The sequence below is a fragment of the Cupressus sempervirens genome, chromosome 3 (genome assembly GCF_028749045.1).
Source record: "Cupressus sempervirens isolate cs-2001-9-10 chromosome 3, ASM2874904v1, whole genome shotgun sequence".
NCBI classification, from domain to species: domain Eukaryota; kingdom Viridiplantae; phylum Streptophyta; class Pinopsida; order Cupressales; family Cupressaceae; genus Cupressus; species Cupressus sempervirens.
Window position 1 is genome coordinate 734,537,785 of NC_143120.1, and position 18,492 is coordinate 734,556,276.

The 18,492-nt window shown below is 32.6% G+C and overlaps 1 protein-coding gene across 1 annotated transcript; it reads right to left on the reverse strand.

The window, feature by feature from the left end:
- Positions 1 to 6,217: 6,217 nt before the first annotated feature.
- On the reverse strand, positions 6,218 to 6,975 carry LOC149568874 (putative germin-like protein 2-2). The gene is made up of 2 exons (XM_089816788.1): positions 6,840 to 6,975; positions 6,218 to 6,750 (listed from the first exon to the last, which is right to left on the reverse strand). The coding sequence occupies exons 1-2, from the start codon at positions 6,973 to 6,975 to the stop codon at positions 6,218 to 6,220; spliced, it is 669 nt and encodes a 222-aa protein (XP_089672914.1).
- Positions 6,976 to 18,492: the final 11,517 nt, after the last annotated feature.

An 18,492-nucleotide genomic window follows, 5' to 3' on the forward strand; every position in this document is an offset into this window, starting at 1 on the left:
AAATGAGAATACGTATGAACCTATTCTCAATTTTGATTTGGTGCAACCAAAGGAAGGATTAGAAATTTTCATAATTTACATATGCCTAATACCTATTCCAGTCTAATTGCTACTGCCAAATGGGCCCTAGGAGAATACACCATGGAAAATAGGAGCATCTGGTGACAAATAATGTCAAGCTCTTTTTAGTAATTTTGCACGGTTAGTGCTGGCATTTCGGAGTTTGTGTTGGAAAAAAAAACTGCTATGATTTTCTTGTTAGGTTTACATAAATATAACTTGTGATAGACATTTGAGTATAGATCTGTGTACATTGCACAGCCTTCATAGTAGTTTGTGATTTCAATAATTGAAAATTTTGTAGATTTCTTGTGCTGAATTCATTGTTTGTGTATTCATTAAAACAAGACATTCTACTTTATGTTTGGGTACTCATTTAAAAAATATAATTTTTTCAATGGGTTTCAATAGATTTCATTTTTGATTGTTGTAAAAAACTTGTTTTCATGGGGAAAGATGTGAGGTCCCTCCTCACATGTACTTATTAAATATGCATCTCTCTGTTAAAACTGTTGTAGGAGATTAGAATGGATATGAAATAATGTCTAATGGTTTAGATGTCCTAATAAGAAGTGACATCCTAATACATTCGTGTTTTAAATATTCAGTGATTCATGAACAAACTACATTATCTCGACTGTTTAAACATTAAAATTTAACTAACGATGATACAAGGCTTTCTCACCTAATCATAAGGGTGTTGATTTTGATACCTGGATGATTAAGTTTTATGCTTCAGATAGTTCAGTATTCTTTTATTGGTGACGTAATGATGTTTAGGTATATACATGCCTAATGAGGATTATACTAGTACTTAATCTGAATTAATGAATAAGTTATGTTATTATTGATTATGTGATTTTTGATGATTAAATGTGAATAGAAATGAATTAAACAGTTAATTATATGAGAGATTCATGTAACTATCCAGATAAATTTTGAATATATGTATGTAATTTTCTTGAGCTATTGATATGCGTAATGAGTGTGTAGGGTATTTTAGCTGACAAAATCTAACGGAGAAACAAAACTGAACCCTATGTACTGTTTGTGGAAACTATGGTTAAATTTGATGAAGGATACAAACCTTGTTGTTTGTATTTTATTTGTATTGTGAATTGAACGAATGTATCATTCTGTAATCAGTAAATGTTAATGTTTTGTAACAATGTTTTTATAGTGTCCCTTGACACTCGTGAATTGTATATGCATTCCAGCATGATAGTTAGGGTTAACTGAGTAACCTAAAGATCTAAGTCAGAGTAGCTTAGTGATCTTTTTGCTAATCAAGTTAGTAATCGATATTAATTACCCCTAATCCAGATTAGTGTTTAATCTACATTTTGAAGGTTGTTAGATAGTCCTAAAATTTCCTAGCCTTTAATAGGTCCCTAATTAATCCTAAAGACCTAAAAACATGAAATCTAAGTATCCAAGAGGAATGGGTATGGCTTGGGGGCATTTTCCACCCCCTTAGCCCCTTTTGTTGACTTTTATGGTCACTCAAAAACACCATTTTTGCTTTATTGCGAAAATCGATTGATTTCATCATGGGTTGGATAGCTTGAACTCCACCTTGAGGTTAGCCTTAGGTCTAGTTGTGTTAGAAGCCTCTAGAACTTTTAGGCAAGTGGGGGAGTTATTTCTTTTTAGAGATGGTTGAGTTTGTGATCTTATTTTGAGGAGGTTTGGAGTGTTCACCCAACCTCTACTTTTAGAGTGAAAATCAGGATTGAAGGAGAAGGAGAAGGAGAAGGAGAAGGAAGGGAATGCTCATCTCAAACTTGTTCTATTGCCATAACCCAAATTTGAAGGTAGGAATACTTCACCTCATTTTGTTCATGTTGTGCTTCATGTTTCAATTTTATTGTTTATGCACATGTTCGTGTGTGTGTTGAGTATGTTGGGAGGGTTTGAAACAGATTAACTTAAATGTCTTTCCTTTGTATTTTTGCTTTGAATTTCAAAGGGATTGTATACGTGTATTGGCATTACTCACCCTCGGATAGGGCAGAAGTGGCCATGTACAGGGAAAGGTCTTTAGTTGGACTCTGACAGTGTAGAGTCTCTTCTCAGGACGAGAAGAGGGAGAGAGGGTAGGGTGTTATGGGCCCCTACTTGTCAACACAAACCACGTATGAGTTTTGGAATGTAAGAATGGAAGAACAGAAGTTCTTGAGTTATAGCCCCGAAAGGGCACCTATTTTGGTGGTGTGCCTGATGTCTCCTGTCGAAAAAATCCACCTTCTCCCTAGTCTAGTTCAATGTCAAACCTGTTGTGTAAACTCGGGATGGGAGTCAATGTCTGATTTGGTCTTCATGTTATGATTGGTTGTCTCCTCGTCAGTTTTCATTCTCTCGACGATCACTGTGATGTATTGGAGAGTTCGTTCTTTTCTATGTTTAAAAAAAAATTAGAGTTATAATTGTCTAAATTATTATTAGAATTATTGAGTTATATTGTTGTTAATATTTTGTTCAAAATAATGTTATAACGTACATATTAACACTATTTTAAGGGTAGTCGTAAATTGTGTTTGTTAGTGGGTCTGGTATTCTTTTATGTTGTTAGTATAATATTTTAAATGTAAATAAAAGTAATAAGGTGTTAGATTTCAAATTAATGTTAGATGAGTAAGTTTTGTTAAAAAAATTTTTTGCTAGTATTATTTTGAAGTAATTTTAATTATTATGTTTTTAAATATTAGTTATTTAGTACATTTTAGTTAGAATGTTCGTATGTTAGATTATATTTAAACATTTAGTATCATTATTGATTTGAAAAGGTTGTCTAAGATAAATTAGCTGCTGTATTTAACCCATTTTCAAATATATTTAGATTTATTATTTTAAGTGGTTATATCGTTCTTAAATCAAAGGTTAGTGTTATTGTATCTTAAAATGTTTTAGATTAGTAAAGGTTGTAAAATTAAGTTAGATTATTAGATTAAATTTCAAGTGTTGAATATATATCTAGATAGTTGTTTATTATTGCGAGTTTACGATAATTTGGTTTAATTGTGTTTAATTATAATATATTACCTTAAAATCAAAGCAATAATGAAAAAAAAGATGAAATCAATTTAATAACGAATGCTTAGATTTAACGACCTTTTCACACTCATCGATGATAAACTTGAATGGAAATGACAGGTCATCGTTAGGAGATCCCATATCTGTTTCTCATTTTACCTATATTTTAACGTGTGCATCTAAACTTTTCAAGCTTTGTGGTGTTATTGATCTAAAAATAAAATAAAAATTTTTGGTGTGTTTTTGCCCCAATTCTTTGGCATGACAGAATAGCTCAATCAAATTGAAAATTTTAAGAAGTCATTTTGATTTAGAAATTTCAGTTCTCATGAAGTTGTAAATTTCAATAAAATGGTAGGATAAAATCTATCACACACGCTCCTGAAATTATCTCTATCAAAATATTTATATTATTTCACAATGTATAACAACAACAACGATCAATTGAATCTTCAGTTTGAAAGCCTTCGATTCCACCATTTTACTTCGCGCGATTTAATTGAAGTTGAAATCTGATAGTTATTTTTTTTCTTAATAGTTCCTTCAACTTCTTGGCTCCACCATTTTTCTTTACATATTTAGTTAAAACTGGAGTGTGAAGATCATTTATGTTTGTAAGCTCTTATTAATATTCCTTACTACTACCTTTTCCCTCCCTTTTCATGAACATTTTTGGGTTGCCCAGAAAATAGAATTCTCAAAAATTTGAGAAATGTTACAAAGATTAGAAAGAGTGCACAAAGTTTAACTATTAAACCCTCTACTCCATCAATGCAATTGATAAAAATAAAACCAGGTTTCATTATTTAACAAACTTCATCACCGCCATGAATTTTCATTTAAATTATTATTTCAACTCTACATTAGCTCCCCCTATTGTAATAAATGTAATAATCCATTATTAGCTACTTCTCAACCATTAGAACTGAAAGTTGCAAATTTATTGGACTACTATACAAGATGAAGACCTGCATTTTATCACAGTGTAATAGATGTATCTCTATTTTCTTGCCCTATAATAGAGAATTTTACAAAATTAAAGAAGTTAATAACCTTTGGACTTTCTTCATCACTACACAAATTGACATCTTGTATCAAGAAAATAAATAATTTTTTGAATATAAAAAGCAGCAAGAGGGCGCTGACCCATCATACAAACAAAAAACATTAGACAATGTTAGAAATAAAAGAACCTAGTGCCAAACAACGAGAAAAAAAGAACCTCAACTAAAGTCCACCTCTGTAAAAAACAAAGGTTCAAATGCGGAAAACCCACCAACCTATGGAATGGATAGATCCATCACTGCTAACTGCTAACCCATCAAAGAGTCCCAGATCTGACAAACCCAGAAGCAAGGCACCCCTGGTAGAACCATGAAAAAGAAAAAAATATGACTTCCCACATGAAAAAACAAAGAGGGCATCATCAAGGAAGATTCCCCACTGACCCAACAGGACACCAATAAGACCAGAGATCCTCCCTCCATCGAGAAACACCTCTGAGAAGCGAGCATCCCGTGGGTCAAAAAATCCCCCGAAATAAAGAAGCATGGTCCATTACTCTGCAAAAACCACTGCCATACCATGGAGGAACCAATGAGACACATGTTTGAGAAGCACCCTCCATTCGTCTGGTGTGGCATCATCAGATCCCTCTCTCCCTCCATCGTTGGCCACTCACTGTAAGAAAATGCAGCTTGCCTCGCAGTCATCCCCGCTCCAAGATAATAGTATTAAGGAAAGAAATAAGTTAACTGAAAAAAAAAAAAAAACATTTGAATTCTAAGTTGTGTTTCGAATGGGGTAACTCGTGACAATTGCTTCTTATTAGCATACAATATAGACCCCTATTGTAAGAGATACTATTCCATTCCTTGTTAATGCATCTAGTATCTAGCAGAGAGATTTATACATTTTGTTATACCATAGCAATACGAAATCATACATCTTCATCTCCATCTTTTCATGAAACAAAGACGCAAATTATGTATCAATCAAGGGAACGGAGCCGCAAGATCTAGAATTGTAGAACATTAAAGTTCGTATCATGACATGTTTCATTTGTGAGGATGTTAGTTTACCATCATAGAAATTCTCACACTCATACCTTTGGATAGTTGATTATAGCTCATTAAGCTTTGCAAGCTTTTGGAGATAACTACCAAGTAATATTGAATTGATCTAACCGTTAAAGTTTTCAAATGAATGTACATGTGATATATAAACGTGTACATCTATTACATTCGATTTGGAAATGTAGCTTGTGCTCTCTATGAGATATCTCTTTGTATAGGTTCGCGTGTTCTATATAATGCTTTTCTTCGTCCCAACTGCACTTCTTATGGGCCGAAGCATGATTTGTTGGTTACATGCCTTCAAATTCACAAAGTAGACTCTGTCTCCTTCAGGTTTCTCAAATATGATTGGCCAGATCTTACTATCTCCTATACATGACTTGGATTCCGTACTTAAGATAATTTGATATTACACATTCTAGTAACACCTTAGATAGTGCCTCCACACATTCTAAGAATCTAGTTTTGCATGAGCTTTATTATAGAGCTTAAGCATGCATTCGATTGAGTAACACAATAGATGTAAAGTCCAATATAGTTAATTCTAATTTTTAAGGAACCCTATACTAGAAATATAGTGAATGCATAAAACATATTATAAAAGAAATATTTAATTGTCAAATTTATAAGCTATATCAGAATTGAGTAAAATTCATTTGTAAATATTTATTCATTGTTTTATTATTTTAATAACATAACGAACAGAAGGCAGTTATTTGTATTATAGATATACTAACCTCGTTATTTAGAACTATTCAAAATAAGTCTAGAACCAATTTTCTTTGTTGAAACGTGTCCCATAAATAGTGCGAGAACGCGATAATGATATTGAGTACTTTTATTTGACTACAATTTTTTTTAATAAAGAAAATACACCGGCACGGAGATTAGAGCCACACTCTGGTACATTTATTCCAAGGAATGGAAAAGAAAAAGGGTGAATAATAAAGAGGGTCTCCCCACGCCTTGTTCTAGTGTTCTTTTATTTATTGAATAGATTGGATGATGCAACGAATTGAGTTGAGCATTGAGCATTGAGCATGGGAATGCTATGCGAATTGCTTCTGAATGTAAACCACGAGCTGTTGGGTGATGCGGAAGGGCTTGCTGAGCACGGAATCGGGGAGAGGGGGGTTCGCGCCAAAGAGAGAATTGGCGATTGTCTGCACTCCCGGGAGCTGGCTGCTCAAAGCAGCGATGGCCACCGCATTCTCCTTCCCCACATTCTGCTGGAAATGCACGAGCGCCTTGGGGAAGACGAACACGTCTCCCTTTTCCAACGTCTTGCTGAAGAAGGTGTTGTTGGTGTCGATAAACCCTACAAAGAGCTCGCCTTCCGCTAGAAAGAGAACCTCGGTGGCTCTGGGGTGGGTGTGAGGAGGATTAATTCCACCCACTGCGTAGTCGATGCGGACCAGAGATATTCCCAACGTGTTCAGCCCCGGTATCTGCATTACGTTGGCAGGGGTCACGTTGGAGCTAACTGCATTGTCGGTGTTCCCCGCCTGCGCCAGCCCCCTGAAGAAGAAGTCCTCTGCCGATGCATCCTTGGCCTCTTTGCAAACGAATCCGTTCACCTTAACTGATCAATACAATTTGTTACTGTTTGCGGTAGTTATAATCACACCAATCATTAATAATCACATAAACGATTAATATTGCTGCACTCACCTTCGCTGTCCAGGACTGCGACGCAGAAATCTTGCAAGGGATCGGAATCCGCCGCCATCACATCTTCACTGTAACAACACATCAACAGGAAGAGTCCCAACGACAATTGCAAGCAAATCATCATTCCCTTCGCCATTTTATGCTGGAGAGTCTCCAGCAGAAGAGCTCAGGATATGGATGTGTGATTGAATATTTGTGTATATTACAAGACCATTACATGCCTATTATATAGGGGAAACATGCGAGGACTAATCCTTTCCCACGTAATTGTTTAATTGTAATATACTTCCAATATCATGCAATTGTTGACCTGTTATTTACGGACTGATTCATGCTGATGGAGTAATTGCTCATTACAATTGAGGGGACCAATTCATTTTTGACGTAGTCGTTAGTTATAATATATTTGGTTAGTAGGTGGTCTTTTCGTTTGCTCGAACTGATTCGGTAGATTTGTTCTTCCCATTCCTCTCTCTTTGTGCAGGAAAGTATATTCATCAACACGGAAATGTTTTCTGCGTATCCACAAAACAGATTCAAATGCTTTAGACTTGGTCGAGTGAGTACGTAAGGGCCCGTTCGGTGAGTGGAATAGGAATACGTATTGTATTCTGGAATAAAAAGTATTCCTGTTCTCCGTTTGGTTCAGCCAATACTTGATGGGAATTCGCGGACCCGAAAATTTATGTTTTCTAAAATTTAAAAAAATGGAATAGGAATACGTATTCCAATAACACCTATTTTGGTGGAATTGCAAAATCCCATTTTTGGGCCAAAAATGGAATACGTATTCCATTTTTACCTCGTATTCCAATCCCGTTTTGGTGCATCCAAACAAGGAATTCAAATTTTTTGGAATACGTATTCCTATTCCTCTCACCAAACGGGCCCTAAGTGTTAGAAAAGTTCCAGCCCTTCCCTTATTTGTGTAGGAACCCACCAACTCTGCAGCCTTGTTCACATTTTTCTCAGCCCGCTTTACATCGTACGATCACGCGCACCGAAGTTTTCGAAATATTAACCAACAGAAGGGCCCGGCTCTATAATATTGTTTTATTAAGTTTGGGATGATGAAATTTTCTTTCTTGTTATGGATTTTTCTATCCATATTTAGTTTTAGGCGATTCATTAGGGGAAGCCACCCCTTAATTTAGAGATTCAATCTCACCACAGGTTCACCCAAAACTTGAGAGTGTTTCCATGTTCCAAAAGGATAGCTTGACACCATATGTATCTCTCTATAGGTGCAATCTACAATAGGTTATTTCACCATTAGTTTATAGAGGCAAAATTTTTCTCGTGAACGAAATTGTTTATCTAGTTAAATACAACATGTAATTAAATCAAATGACATAAAACAAATCTTTATCACAATCTATCTTGAGTGATATAAGTGACACATTCATTGTAGTGTGATAAAGGAATTAGATAAATAAATTCATAAAGGATAGAAATTAAAAATAATTCATTTTACATTCTCAAGGATCATTAAAACTAATAATTGTACAGAATTTAAAGGAAAGAATAGGTGCACGTGTTTAGAAATTTTATAATGTTTATGAGACATGACCTCAAAATATGTTTAATAATAAAGTAAAATAAGATAACTATATTATATTTAGATAGATTAGTCTTCCCTATGTATGTGACAACATAGTTGTAATTTATCTATGAAATAAACTAAGATGAGCTTGAGCTCTGTTCACGTGCTGAACATAGATTGTTTGAGCACGACATCTTTGAATCCTAAGATTTTTAGTTGCAACTAATCCATACTTAAGTCACTGAATTGGCCTATCCGATTCGTCATTATCAAATATTACAAGTTAAACTTTTACGAAAGAATATTGTGAAATTTAATGACGCGAAAGAACATGGGTATTTGAAGGATCATGGTATGTCAAACTAGGTTCTTAAGTGGCAATGAAAATTCAGAAAATTAGTGTCAGGAAAGTTGACAAGTTTTTTTGGAATAAGTTATCATGTTATGCTAAAAATATGTATGAAAAGTGTTAGAATATTTATAATAACTGAGGGTGTGGGGTGAATTAGTTACCCAAGGTCGAGATGTACCAATTGAAAAATCAAACACTTAAACAACTCCAGATCTTATCATTTTATTGCTCGGTCTCCACTATAAATTTCTATTAACATAAGCTAGCGGTTCACTGTTCTAAAATAGCAGGCTTACAGAATGTAAACATTAGTCGATAAAATGCCACAATAAGATTCACATAAGTTTGTCACTAGGTTTGACCATGCAAGCCCAATTTAGGAAAAACCACCAACAACATTTCACTAAGTTTCACTCTTCTTAAGCGGGCCCTGTTAGGAGCCAACCCTGTAAAAGTTTTCAATACAAACTATTAAATGTGACCTTGTTATTTGAAGGATTGAGTCACCCTATTAGAAGTGGCCTTGTTAAAGGAATTCAGAACATCCCATTAGAACGACAACTTATTAGAGGAATTACATAGACTGTTAGGTCACTATGACTGTTCGGTCAACCTTGATTAAAGGATTTCAAATACTATTTACAATGGTTAGAAAGTAATAACCGGTTTGATCATTTAAGTATAACTCACTTTGCATGTACACATCTCAGTTCAGTTCTCATGTACCCATTCATTGTGTGGCCTCCATTGTCATCCCAGCTTTGATTTGCTTGGCAACCATTCAAGCAATCAGCCTTCACTTCCTCTCAACTCAATTCAACCTTCTGCTTAGATTCGCCAGTCAATAATGTCAACAATAACTCCAAATCTATGGAACTTGTTTACAAGCATACAGTCTCTCTGCTCATATAGAAATTTTACCCATGTACTTCTTTAAACAGGAAATCATGATCCTTTTCCTTTTAATCAACACTGCAGATCTTAGGATTTAGGATTCAATCCATCAAATAAATTATATATGATCACCATTTTGTTTATCTCTTCTTTTGTAGAAACTTCTCTTGGAATCCATCTCTTAGGCCGTTTACCTAATCCTCTCCTAGAATTAAATGATCAAACTCATTGATTCTTATCTCAACACGCTTTCCATATCCCAAGAAATCAACTTGGCCGGTTAGAAATTATGATTCGTCGCAAACAGTTAAGATGTTGTTCGTTGGGGAACACTGTGTTCTGACACTCAGTCATCATTGGGTTACTCGATTGCTATTAAATTTCTCACTCGACATATACACTGTCACTCGGTCGACACTGATGCTCGGTCAATACTGATTTTACTCGACACTTACTGTAGCCCAGTTGGCACTAGCATCACTTGGCATGTACGTCAAAATTCTTTAGTCTTCTACTATGTTACTCTGTCAAGCCTATACATTTGATCTATCTTTTATCACACTTTCAAGACTTGATCGTTACTGGCTTCTCCTCTTGTAACATGATTTGAACAATCAATACATCTTGTCAAATTCCAACTAATCAAGTGTCAATTTTTAGTTTCCTCATCAAAACTCAACCTATCCTCTAGATGCTTCTGTTATGAACAACTTCTCAAATCCTCTTAATCAATCAAATAGATATGGCAGTTAGATCAGATAACACTATCTCACCAATAGGTTTGACATTAATGACAACAAAACAATTGTTTCAATTGTAGTTTCCAACAAGAAATTGTACAAAATTAAATCTAGTTTGTAATATGAAAATCATTTTATGAAAGAATGATTTCTATATGATGAAACCTTTAAATTTGAATACATTAGTACAATTTTTCTTTATAAGAAGATTAGAAACAGGTGAATGGCTAACCATCTTAAACAAAGTCAAATGATAATATTTTTTCTTTTACAAGATTCTAGATCTAAGTAATACAATTATGTTAGGATGTAGCACATATTTGTTTATAATTTATTTCTAAGAAATTAGATAATTACAAATTTTCCATTAATTTTTTTTTTGTAGAATATTAAATCTCATATTTGACCACCTTAAGTTATTATTGAATTCATCAAATTGATAACATTTTTTTTTTGTTATAGTAGGAGAAGCGTAAAATGTGACGTAATAATAAATATTTACAAAATGCGATATTATTTTTAAAAAATAGCTTCTTCTTCTTTTTTTTTCAATGAAGACTTATATTTCATATCGTCACTTTTTGGCATACCATGATCTCCTACATATCGACACAGTAAAAACAAAAATGTACACTATCTCCAAGGCAATTAGTTCTAAAATGAAGTATTGTGAAAACGATAAAATAGTGACAAGGAGAACATGACTTGGGAAATATATGAGGCAAATATCTATATTACAATTTCTCAATGAGTAAAAGTAGCTTGAAATATATTAATGTGAATGAAACAATAAACCTTACAAATCGAGGAGAATATTGAAGCTACGATGCGAAGGGGGAAATGATGGAACATAGAAGGACTATTTCTTACCAAGGTATATTTAGATCATAAAAAAATTATGCAATAAGTTATAATTGGTATAAGAGGGTTCTAGAAAGGGAAGGGCTTGACATGCACCAGATGAATGAGTTTCTACAACCTCATTGTAACGCAAACTTATAATTTTCCAAGTCTAGAAGTCATTTGATATAATTGATTAAAAATAAAATAAAGACAAACTAGAAAGAATCATAAAACATATACGTGGTTGATGAGTGAAAAAGAATGAAATATTAAATAGACAAGGGTATGTGCGTGTAGGTATACGGTAATCGTATTTTTATATGGAGCTAAATTAGACTCAAAGGGTAATTTTTTTCCAACTTTTGTTAGTATAGTTTCCCCTTGAATTATTCTACTAGCATTTGGGGGAAATGCCCCTTTCCTGGTGTATGAGAAAAATCCTTCTCATGCCCCTTTTCTAGGTATACAACGAGGTCAAGGGGTAACGACCTTGTGGGGGGTTTTTAGGGGCACCACCGCTAAAACTTCATCTGAATTTTATTATTATATTTTCTCTATTGGTTGTTATATTTATGATACAAATTTTGTAACCCACATAAATCTTTTTAAAAAATATTAAACTTAGGATTTAAAAATGATTAATTTGTATAATATTTCAACACTATTGAGCTCTAAGGGATTGTAGATTAAAAATTGTTACATTCAATAGATAATAATATTGGACTCTATTTGGTGGGGGCAGCCTTAGATTGGATGAAACACGATCCATTATTGTGTCTTCTTGTTGGGCTTAATTTTCTAGTTGAGGTCAGACGAGGGTTAAATAATTTCTTGAAATTTTATTATTTCAACTAGTTTAATAGATATTATGGTGGCATGAATGACCCTTCAATCTTTAATTTTATTCAACAGCGTTTCATTATTTCATCTTTGTTGGAATTTTGGATTCCTAGAATTATAATTGACGATTCAAGGTATTTTCTATTTTATTTATACATACATGTGTACTCTTACTCATTCTATTTTTTTAGGGGCACCCTTATAATAATTATACAAGTTTGGATTGATTTGTTTGAGTAAAAAATATGCTAGTGTCTCAGTTTGACAAATTCCCAATAATTAATTTAGAAATAGATAATGCGTTTGTTAATACTTGGATAAACCTTATTATTTTATCCTATAGAATACGCATTTTTGAATATTTTCAAGGTTTCTATGATACAATATGACTCTTAGGCTAGTTTTACTAATACTCCTTACATTATTTAATTTAAGTTTTACTTTGATTGAGTGTATAATGTGGAACTCTCTAGGCATTGCTTACTGTAAATGCTTCTATTTAGTACCTAAAATAAATATAGTCCTTGGTATCATTAGATGTAGAGAGTCGACATTGATATTATTATGTTATTATATTCTTTAAAAAAAAAAGGTTTCTTTACCTTTTGGCAAATCCTCTATTTATTGGTATCTTCCTTCACAAACTTGGGTCATGCAAAGAATAAATAATTATTTATGTGAATCCATGAAACCAAATACCTTGAAATGACTTTGTTACTATGGGATAAAACTCTATTATGGGTTGGTAAATTGGTTTGAAGTTATCATTTTAGTCTAGGACATCATCCCTATTCCAACCACGTGGGTGCCAACTAATAGTGAAATTATATGGGAAGTATGCCCTAGGAGGGTTGTGTGCATTCTTTTGTATCTGTTAAGAATATTATTATAAATATATGATGCATTCTTACCATTTTTTTTGTGAACCAAAATGATATGGTTCAGGATTTAATTGCTAAACCATAAATTTTATGCGAATGACACATACTATACCATCAAACATATGCCTTTAATATTTAAAGCATTAAATAAAATTATTTTAATTTATATGCTACGATTACATCTTCATCTATATGATACAAGAAATAATATGTCGCTTTCCACTCAATATAGATCTAGATAAAGATTCATTTTATAGACTTTTGATTTAATTATATTAGTTATGTCACTTGATACACAATTGTATACATAATGAAAATCTCAACTTATAAATTAATGGATAAACAAAAAGCACATGAGTGGATGTATGCAAATCCAAATCCCAAACCACATAAATAAAAGAATTTTTTTTTGGTTAGTAATGATTTAGTGTAGAATAACTAAAACTCATGACGGAATTACCGCAAGGCATTCAAAGGGATCTATAGATAAATAGGATTTAGACATTTCATAACTTTTATGAGATATACCATTAAATCAATTTAAAAATAAATTAAAATGGTCCATTATATCACGTTTTCATATATTGATGTCCCTTATCTATGTGAAAACATACTTTTAATTTCTCTATAAAACAGACAAAGGGGATCCTAAGTTCTATTGACACGTTGACCATAGATTCTTTGACCAATATATACTTAAACTCTCAATTTTTTAGTTATAGTTAATCCGTATTTGTGTCGTTGAATTGGAGTACTTGATTCATTGTTTTTTTAAAATTATAAATCTAATCCGTATAAGTTAATATTTTTTAATTTTATGACATGAAATAGTAAAAAATAAATGTAAGTAAACTTCAAGGGGACTACTTATAAAATGATGTATGGTGAAATTGAGAAGATAGTGGCAAGGGAAACATAAACTAGGCGAGATATTAGGAAATTATCCATATTATAATTTCTCAATTGGTAAGAGTAGCTCGAAATATCTTAACTTGAATAAAATAGTTAAACCTACAATTCAATGAGAACATTGAAATTATGATCCAAAGAGGGAAATGATGGAACCTAGAAGGATTGTTTCTTACTATGATACATGTAGATCATAAAGAGTATTAAAAAGTTATAATTGGTATAGGAGGGTCCTTGCAAGGGAAGGACTTGGTAGAGCCTATAAATTTGAGTTTTTACAACATCTCTGTTACATAAATTGATAATATTATACATCTTGAAGTCATTTAATACAACTAATAAAAAATAAAGTAGAGACAAACACGAGAGAATCGTAAAGGATTCACGTGGTTGATGAGTGAAAAAGAATAGAAAATTATATAGACAAGGGCCAAGTGCATGTAGGTACATGGTAATGAGGTTATTATTTGGAGCCTAATCTAACCGAAAATGTAAAATTTCCCCATCTTTATTAGCGTATTTCCCCCCTTAATCATTTAAATAGGGTTTGCGGACAGTGTCCTTGGGTTGCTTCCTCTTATAGTATAGGTCGGGTTGAAGGGGCAACATCCCCCAAAAGTTTGTCCAAATTTCAAATTATTTTACAACGGCATCAAAAGTTAGTTTTTCTATTGGCTGACATATTTCTAACCATAATTTTGTAATTGACACAAGTCTTGTTAAAATGTATTAGGGTTATGAATTTCATATGATAAATTTGTAGCATCTTTTAATAGTATTGAGTTGTAATGGATTATTGATTATAACTTTTTAGATTTAGTAGATTAATAATATTGGATTCTTTTGTTGGTGGATGTAGCCCAATATTGGGTGACCAACGATAAAATGTTGTGAGATCATCTCGTTGTGCCTAATTTTCTAATTTAGGTCACACGAGGGTCCTATTTCTATTTCTTAGTCTCTTATTGTTGTAACTAGTTTAATGGACAAGTTGGTAGTGTGTGCAGCCCTTTGATCTTCTATTTTATTCAGTACAATTTTATTACTTGATTTTTGTTAGAATTCTTGATGCCTATTTGTGTAATTGATGATTCAAGACATTCTCTATTTTATTTATACTCACGTGTGTACTCTTGCTCACTATATGCCATTAGGAACACTATTATAATATAATTGATAGAAATTTAGATTCCATTAGTTGAGTAAAATATATGCTAGTGCGTTAATTTGGCTGATTTCTAGGATTAATTGACAAAGAGATAATGTATTGGATGATATTTGGCTAAATATTATTATTTTATCTCGTTTTATATGTTTGTTGAATACTTCAGGCTTTCTATGATATAATTTGATGGTTAGGCAATGTTACTAATATTCTCGACTTAATTTAATTATATTTTCACCTTGATAACATTTTTTTTTCTTGTAGTACGAGAAGCATAAAATGTGATGTAATCATTCATATTTACAAAATGTGATACTTTTTAAAAAATTTAAAGGAAGAGGGCAAAAGTGTGATGATGTCTATAGAAAATAATAATTATATAATATTTCAATGGTTTGGATTGTACAGTGTAATATATAATCATGAAGAAGGAAAGTGTATGCCAAAATCTGCATAGAATTATAATTATAAATATTTTCACATTTTAAAACATTTTGTATGATTTGACATTAGGAAGGGAAAATGTATGCTAATATTTTAAAAAATGATCGTCAAATCATATTGTCTAATTTGAAGTTAGGCAATCTATATACTCATATTCACAAAAGACAATAATTATAAAATATTACATGCTAATATCTGCATAAATTAATAATTATGTAATATTTCAACGTTTTCAATATTTTAGATAATTTTATGTAACATGTGATTAAAAGGACATAAAATGTATTATAATAGATGAATAGAGAGTAATAATTACAAAATATTTGCGCAAATTTTTAAAACTATTTGCATTCAACGAAATTCTGTATCATCGGCTCGAAGCATTTCTGTTGCAGAACCCATGCCGCATCTTAAAATTCCAAGAATGTTCTTTTTTACATAAGAAATAATAAATGACATTTCCAAGCGTTAAAATACTTCTTCTTGTTAAATATTTGGGATTTAAAACAAATTAATCTTCCTAAAAATTGTAGTACAACTTATATTTGTTATTTTCCAAAAAGTTTGAGGCTGAGTTTTGTATATGACCGCTTTTGTTATTCCTACGTTAGATGCACCATCTCCTGTATGAGCACCAAATGTATCTCCCAGTACTACTTCAAGAGATTCGACCCTGCTGGGACTTGCGACATCCGTTTCACTAGATGCTTTAAGGAATAATTTTACTAGATTGTTAAAATTAATAATCTGCCAAGCACTGATACCAACACGGTCAATTCTTCCAATGGAGCTTATGTGGTTTTTACATGGTAGACAAGTGACAGATTCATTTGAGGAACAATTTTAGGCCCCCCTTTCATTCTCTAAATGTTATGTAGCATAATATCCCGTGCATCCATTTATAATGCTTAGGCTAGTTCCCACCAAAATATAAATAATGTGTGATCCATTGATATTTCAATAAATATATCACAAGTAATTATACTACATTGGATAGAGTGCTATTAGAAAGTTAGAAGAATCCTTTCCTAGGGGTAGATAGTAATTAATCAAATCAGACGTATCATGAATTATACATACAATAAAATATTATTTAATACGTCATTTAATTTCTATGAAATCATGCTGATTTAAAGATTTCCCATTTAATCGATGGTCAAATATAAATGATTCATTAAGCAACAATACTATATTTTAATTTAGGTTGCCTCATTCTTTTTCTAGGGTATCTTTTAGTTTTATGCTGGATAAAATTAGAGAAACAATATGGCTTCAGAGATCTGTGTCTTTTTTTGTAGATTTCATTTGGCATTGTGCATGAGCTTCATGTGCCTCTGTATGCTTGCATGTAAATAGAAGGATGAAACAGATGTGGCCAATATAGGGTAGACAAAAATTCAATACATGGAAAATATGGACACGTTTGGCTACAGGAATAAAAATATGGGAATAGGAATTATTATTCTGGTTTAGTTATTCTGGAATAGAAAATGAGAATAAGTATGTATTCCTATTCTTCATTTGGTTAGATGAAATTGAAATTGGAGTTTGAATAATAGATAAAGAAAGTCAACAGGCCAATTCTCGTGTGCCTTTTCACTCTTGATGGATGTTTCATTCTAGAGACCTTGAGGCTTCTAAGCGATGAATCACAATGAGGACTGAGGATGGAACTTGGATCTTGTCTTTAACAAAAACACGGTCTAGTCTTGCCAATTTGATATCTTGATTGACCTTGTCATTCTTGAAAATTAGGTTCCAATGAGCATCCTCACTTAGCTATTGGAGATGGAGGAAAACTTAACAGAAGAGACATCAACAACTTAGCTTCCCAGAATGATATGCCATGGTATGATTGCTTTGGCTCACCCTTGCTCATATAATTTGCAGCCAAGAATAGGGGAAACACCAGAAGAGCATAAGAAGTGTGAGGCATAATTGAAGTTACCGTATAAAGCTCTGAAGTCGTAGGATCACATTGTGAGATTTTTTCACGATTTCATTGTGTACGAGTCCAAGAGTATCTATGAAGGGAAAAAGGAAGAGGATGTTCGAGTTCCTTGTGATTTTCTTCATCGGTCAGGTAATAAGATGCTTCATGTCCCTAAACATTCTTGATGTTTTGGCATATGATCTCAGTATTCAAAATCAATGCCTTGAATCCAATAGTGGTTTTCCCAAGAGTGAAACCTCTGTTCAAAATTGGTCATTTTACAAATTTCTTTAGCAAACCAATTTCTCTGACTTGGGTGCTCTCGGTGAATCTCCTCATGGACATGAAATTTAAATTTTCATGAAATATGAGTAGATAAATTTAGGAAAGGAATACATATTCCAATTCCACCTATTTAGGTGGAATTACAAATGCTCAATTTTGGGCCAAAATGAGAATACGTATGAACCTATTCTCAATTTTGATTTGGTGCAACCAAAGGAAGGATTAGAAATTTTCATAATTTACATATGCCTAATACCTATTCCAGTCTAATTGCTACTGCCAAATGGGCCCTAGGAGAATACACCATGGAAAATAGGAGCATCTGGTGACAAATAATGTCAAGCTCTTTTTAGTAATTTTGCACGGTTAGTGCTGGCATTTCGGAGTTTGTGTTGGAAAAAAAAACTGCTATGATTTTCTTGTTAGGTTTACATAAATATAACTTGTGATAGACATTTGAGTATAGATCTGTGTACATTGCACAGCCTTCATAGTAGTTTGTGATTTCAATAATTGAAAATTTTGTAGATTTCTTGTGCTGAATTCATTGTTTGTGTATTCATTAAAACAAGACATTCTACTTTATGTTTGGGTATTCATTTAAAAAATATAATTTTTTCAATGGGTTTCAATAGATTTCATTTTTGATTGTTGTAAAAAACTTGTTTTCATGGGGAAAGATGTGAGGTCCCTCCTCACATGTACTTATTAAATATGCATCTCTCTGTTAAAACTGTTGTAGGAGATTAGAATGGATATGAAATAATGTTTAATGGTTTAGATGTCCTAATAAGAAGTGACATCCTAATACATTCGTGTTTTAA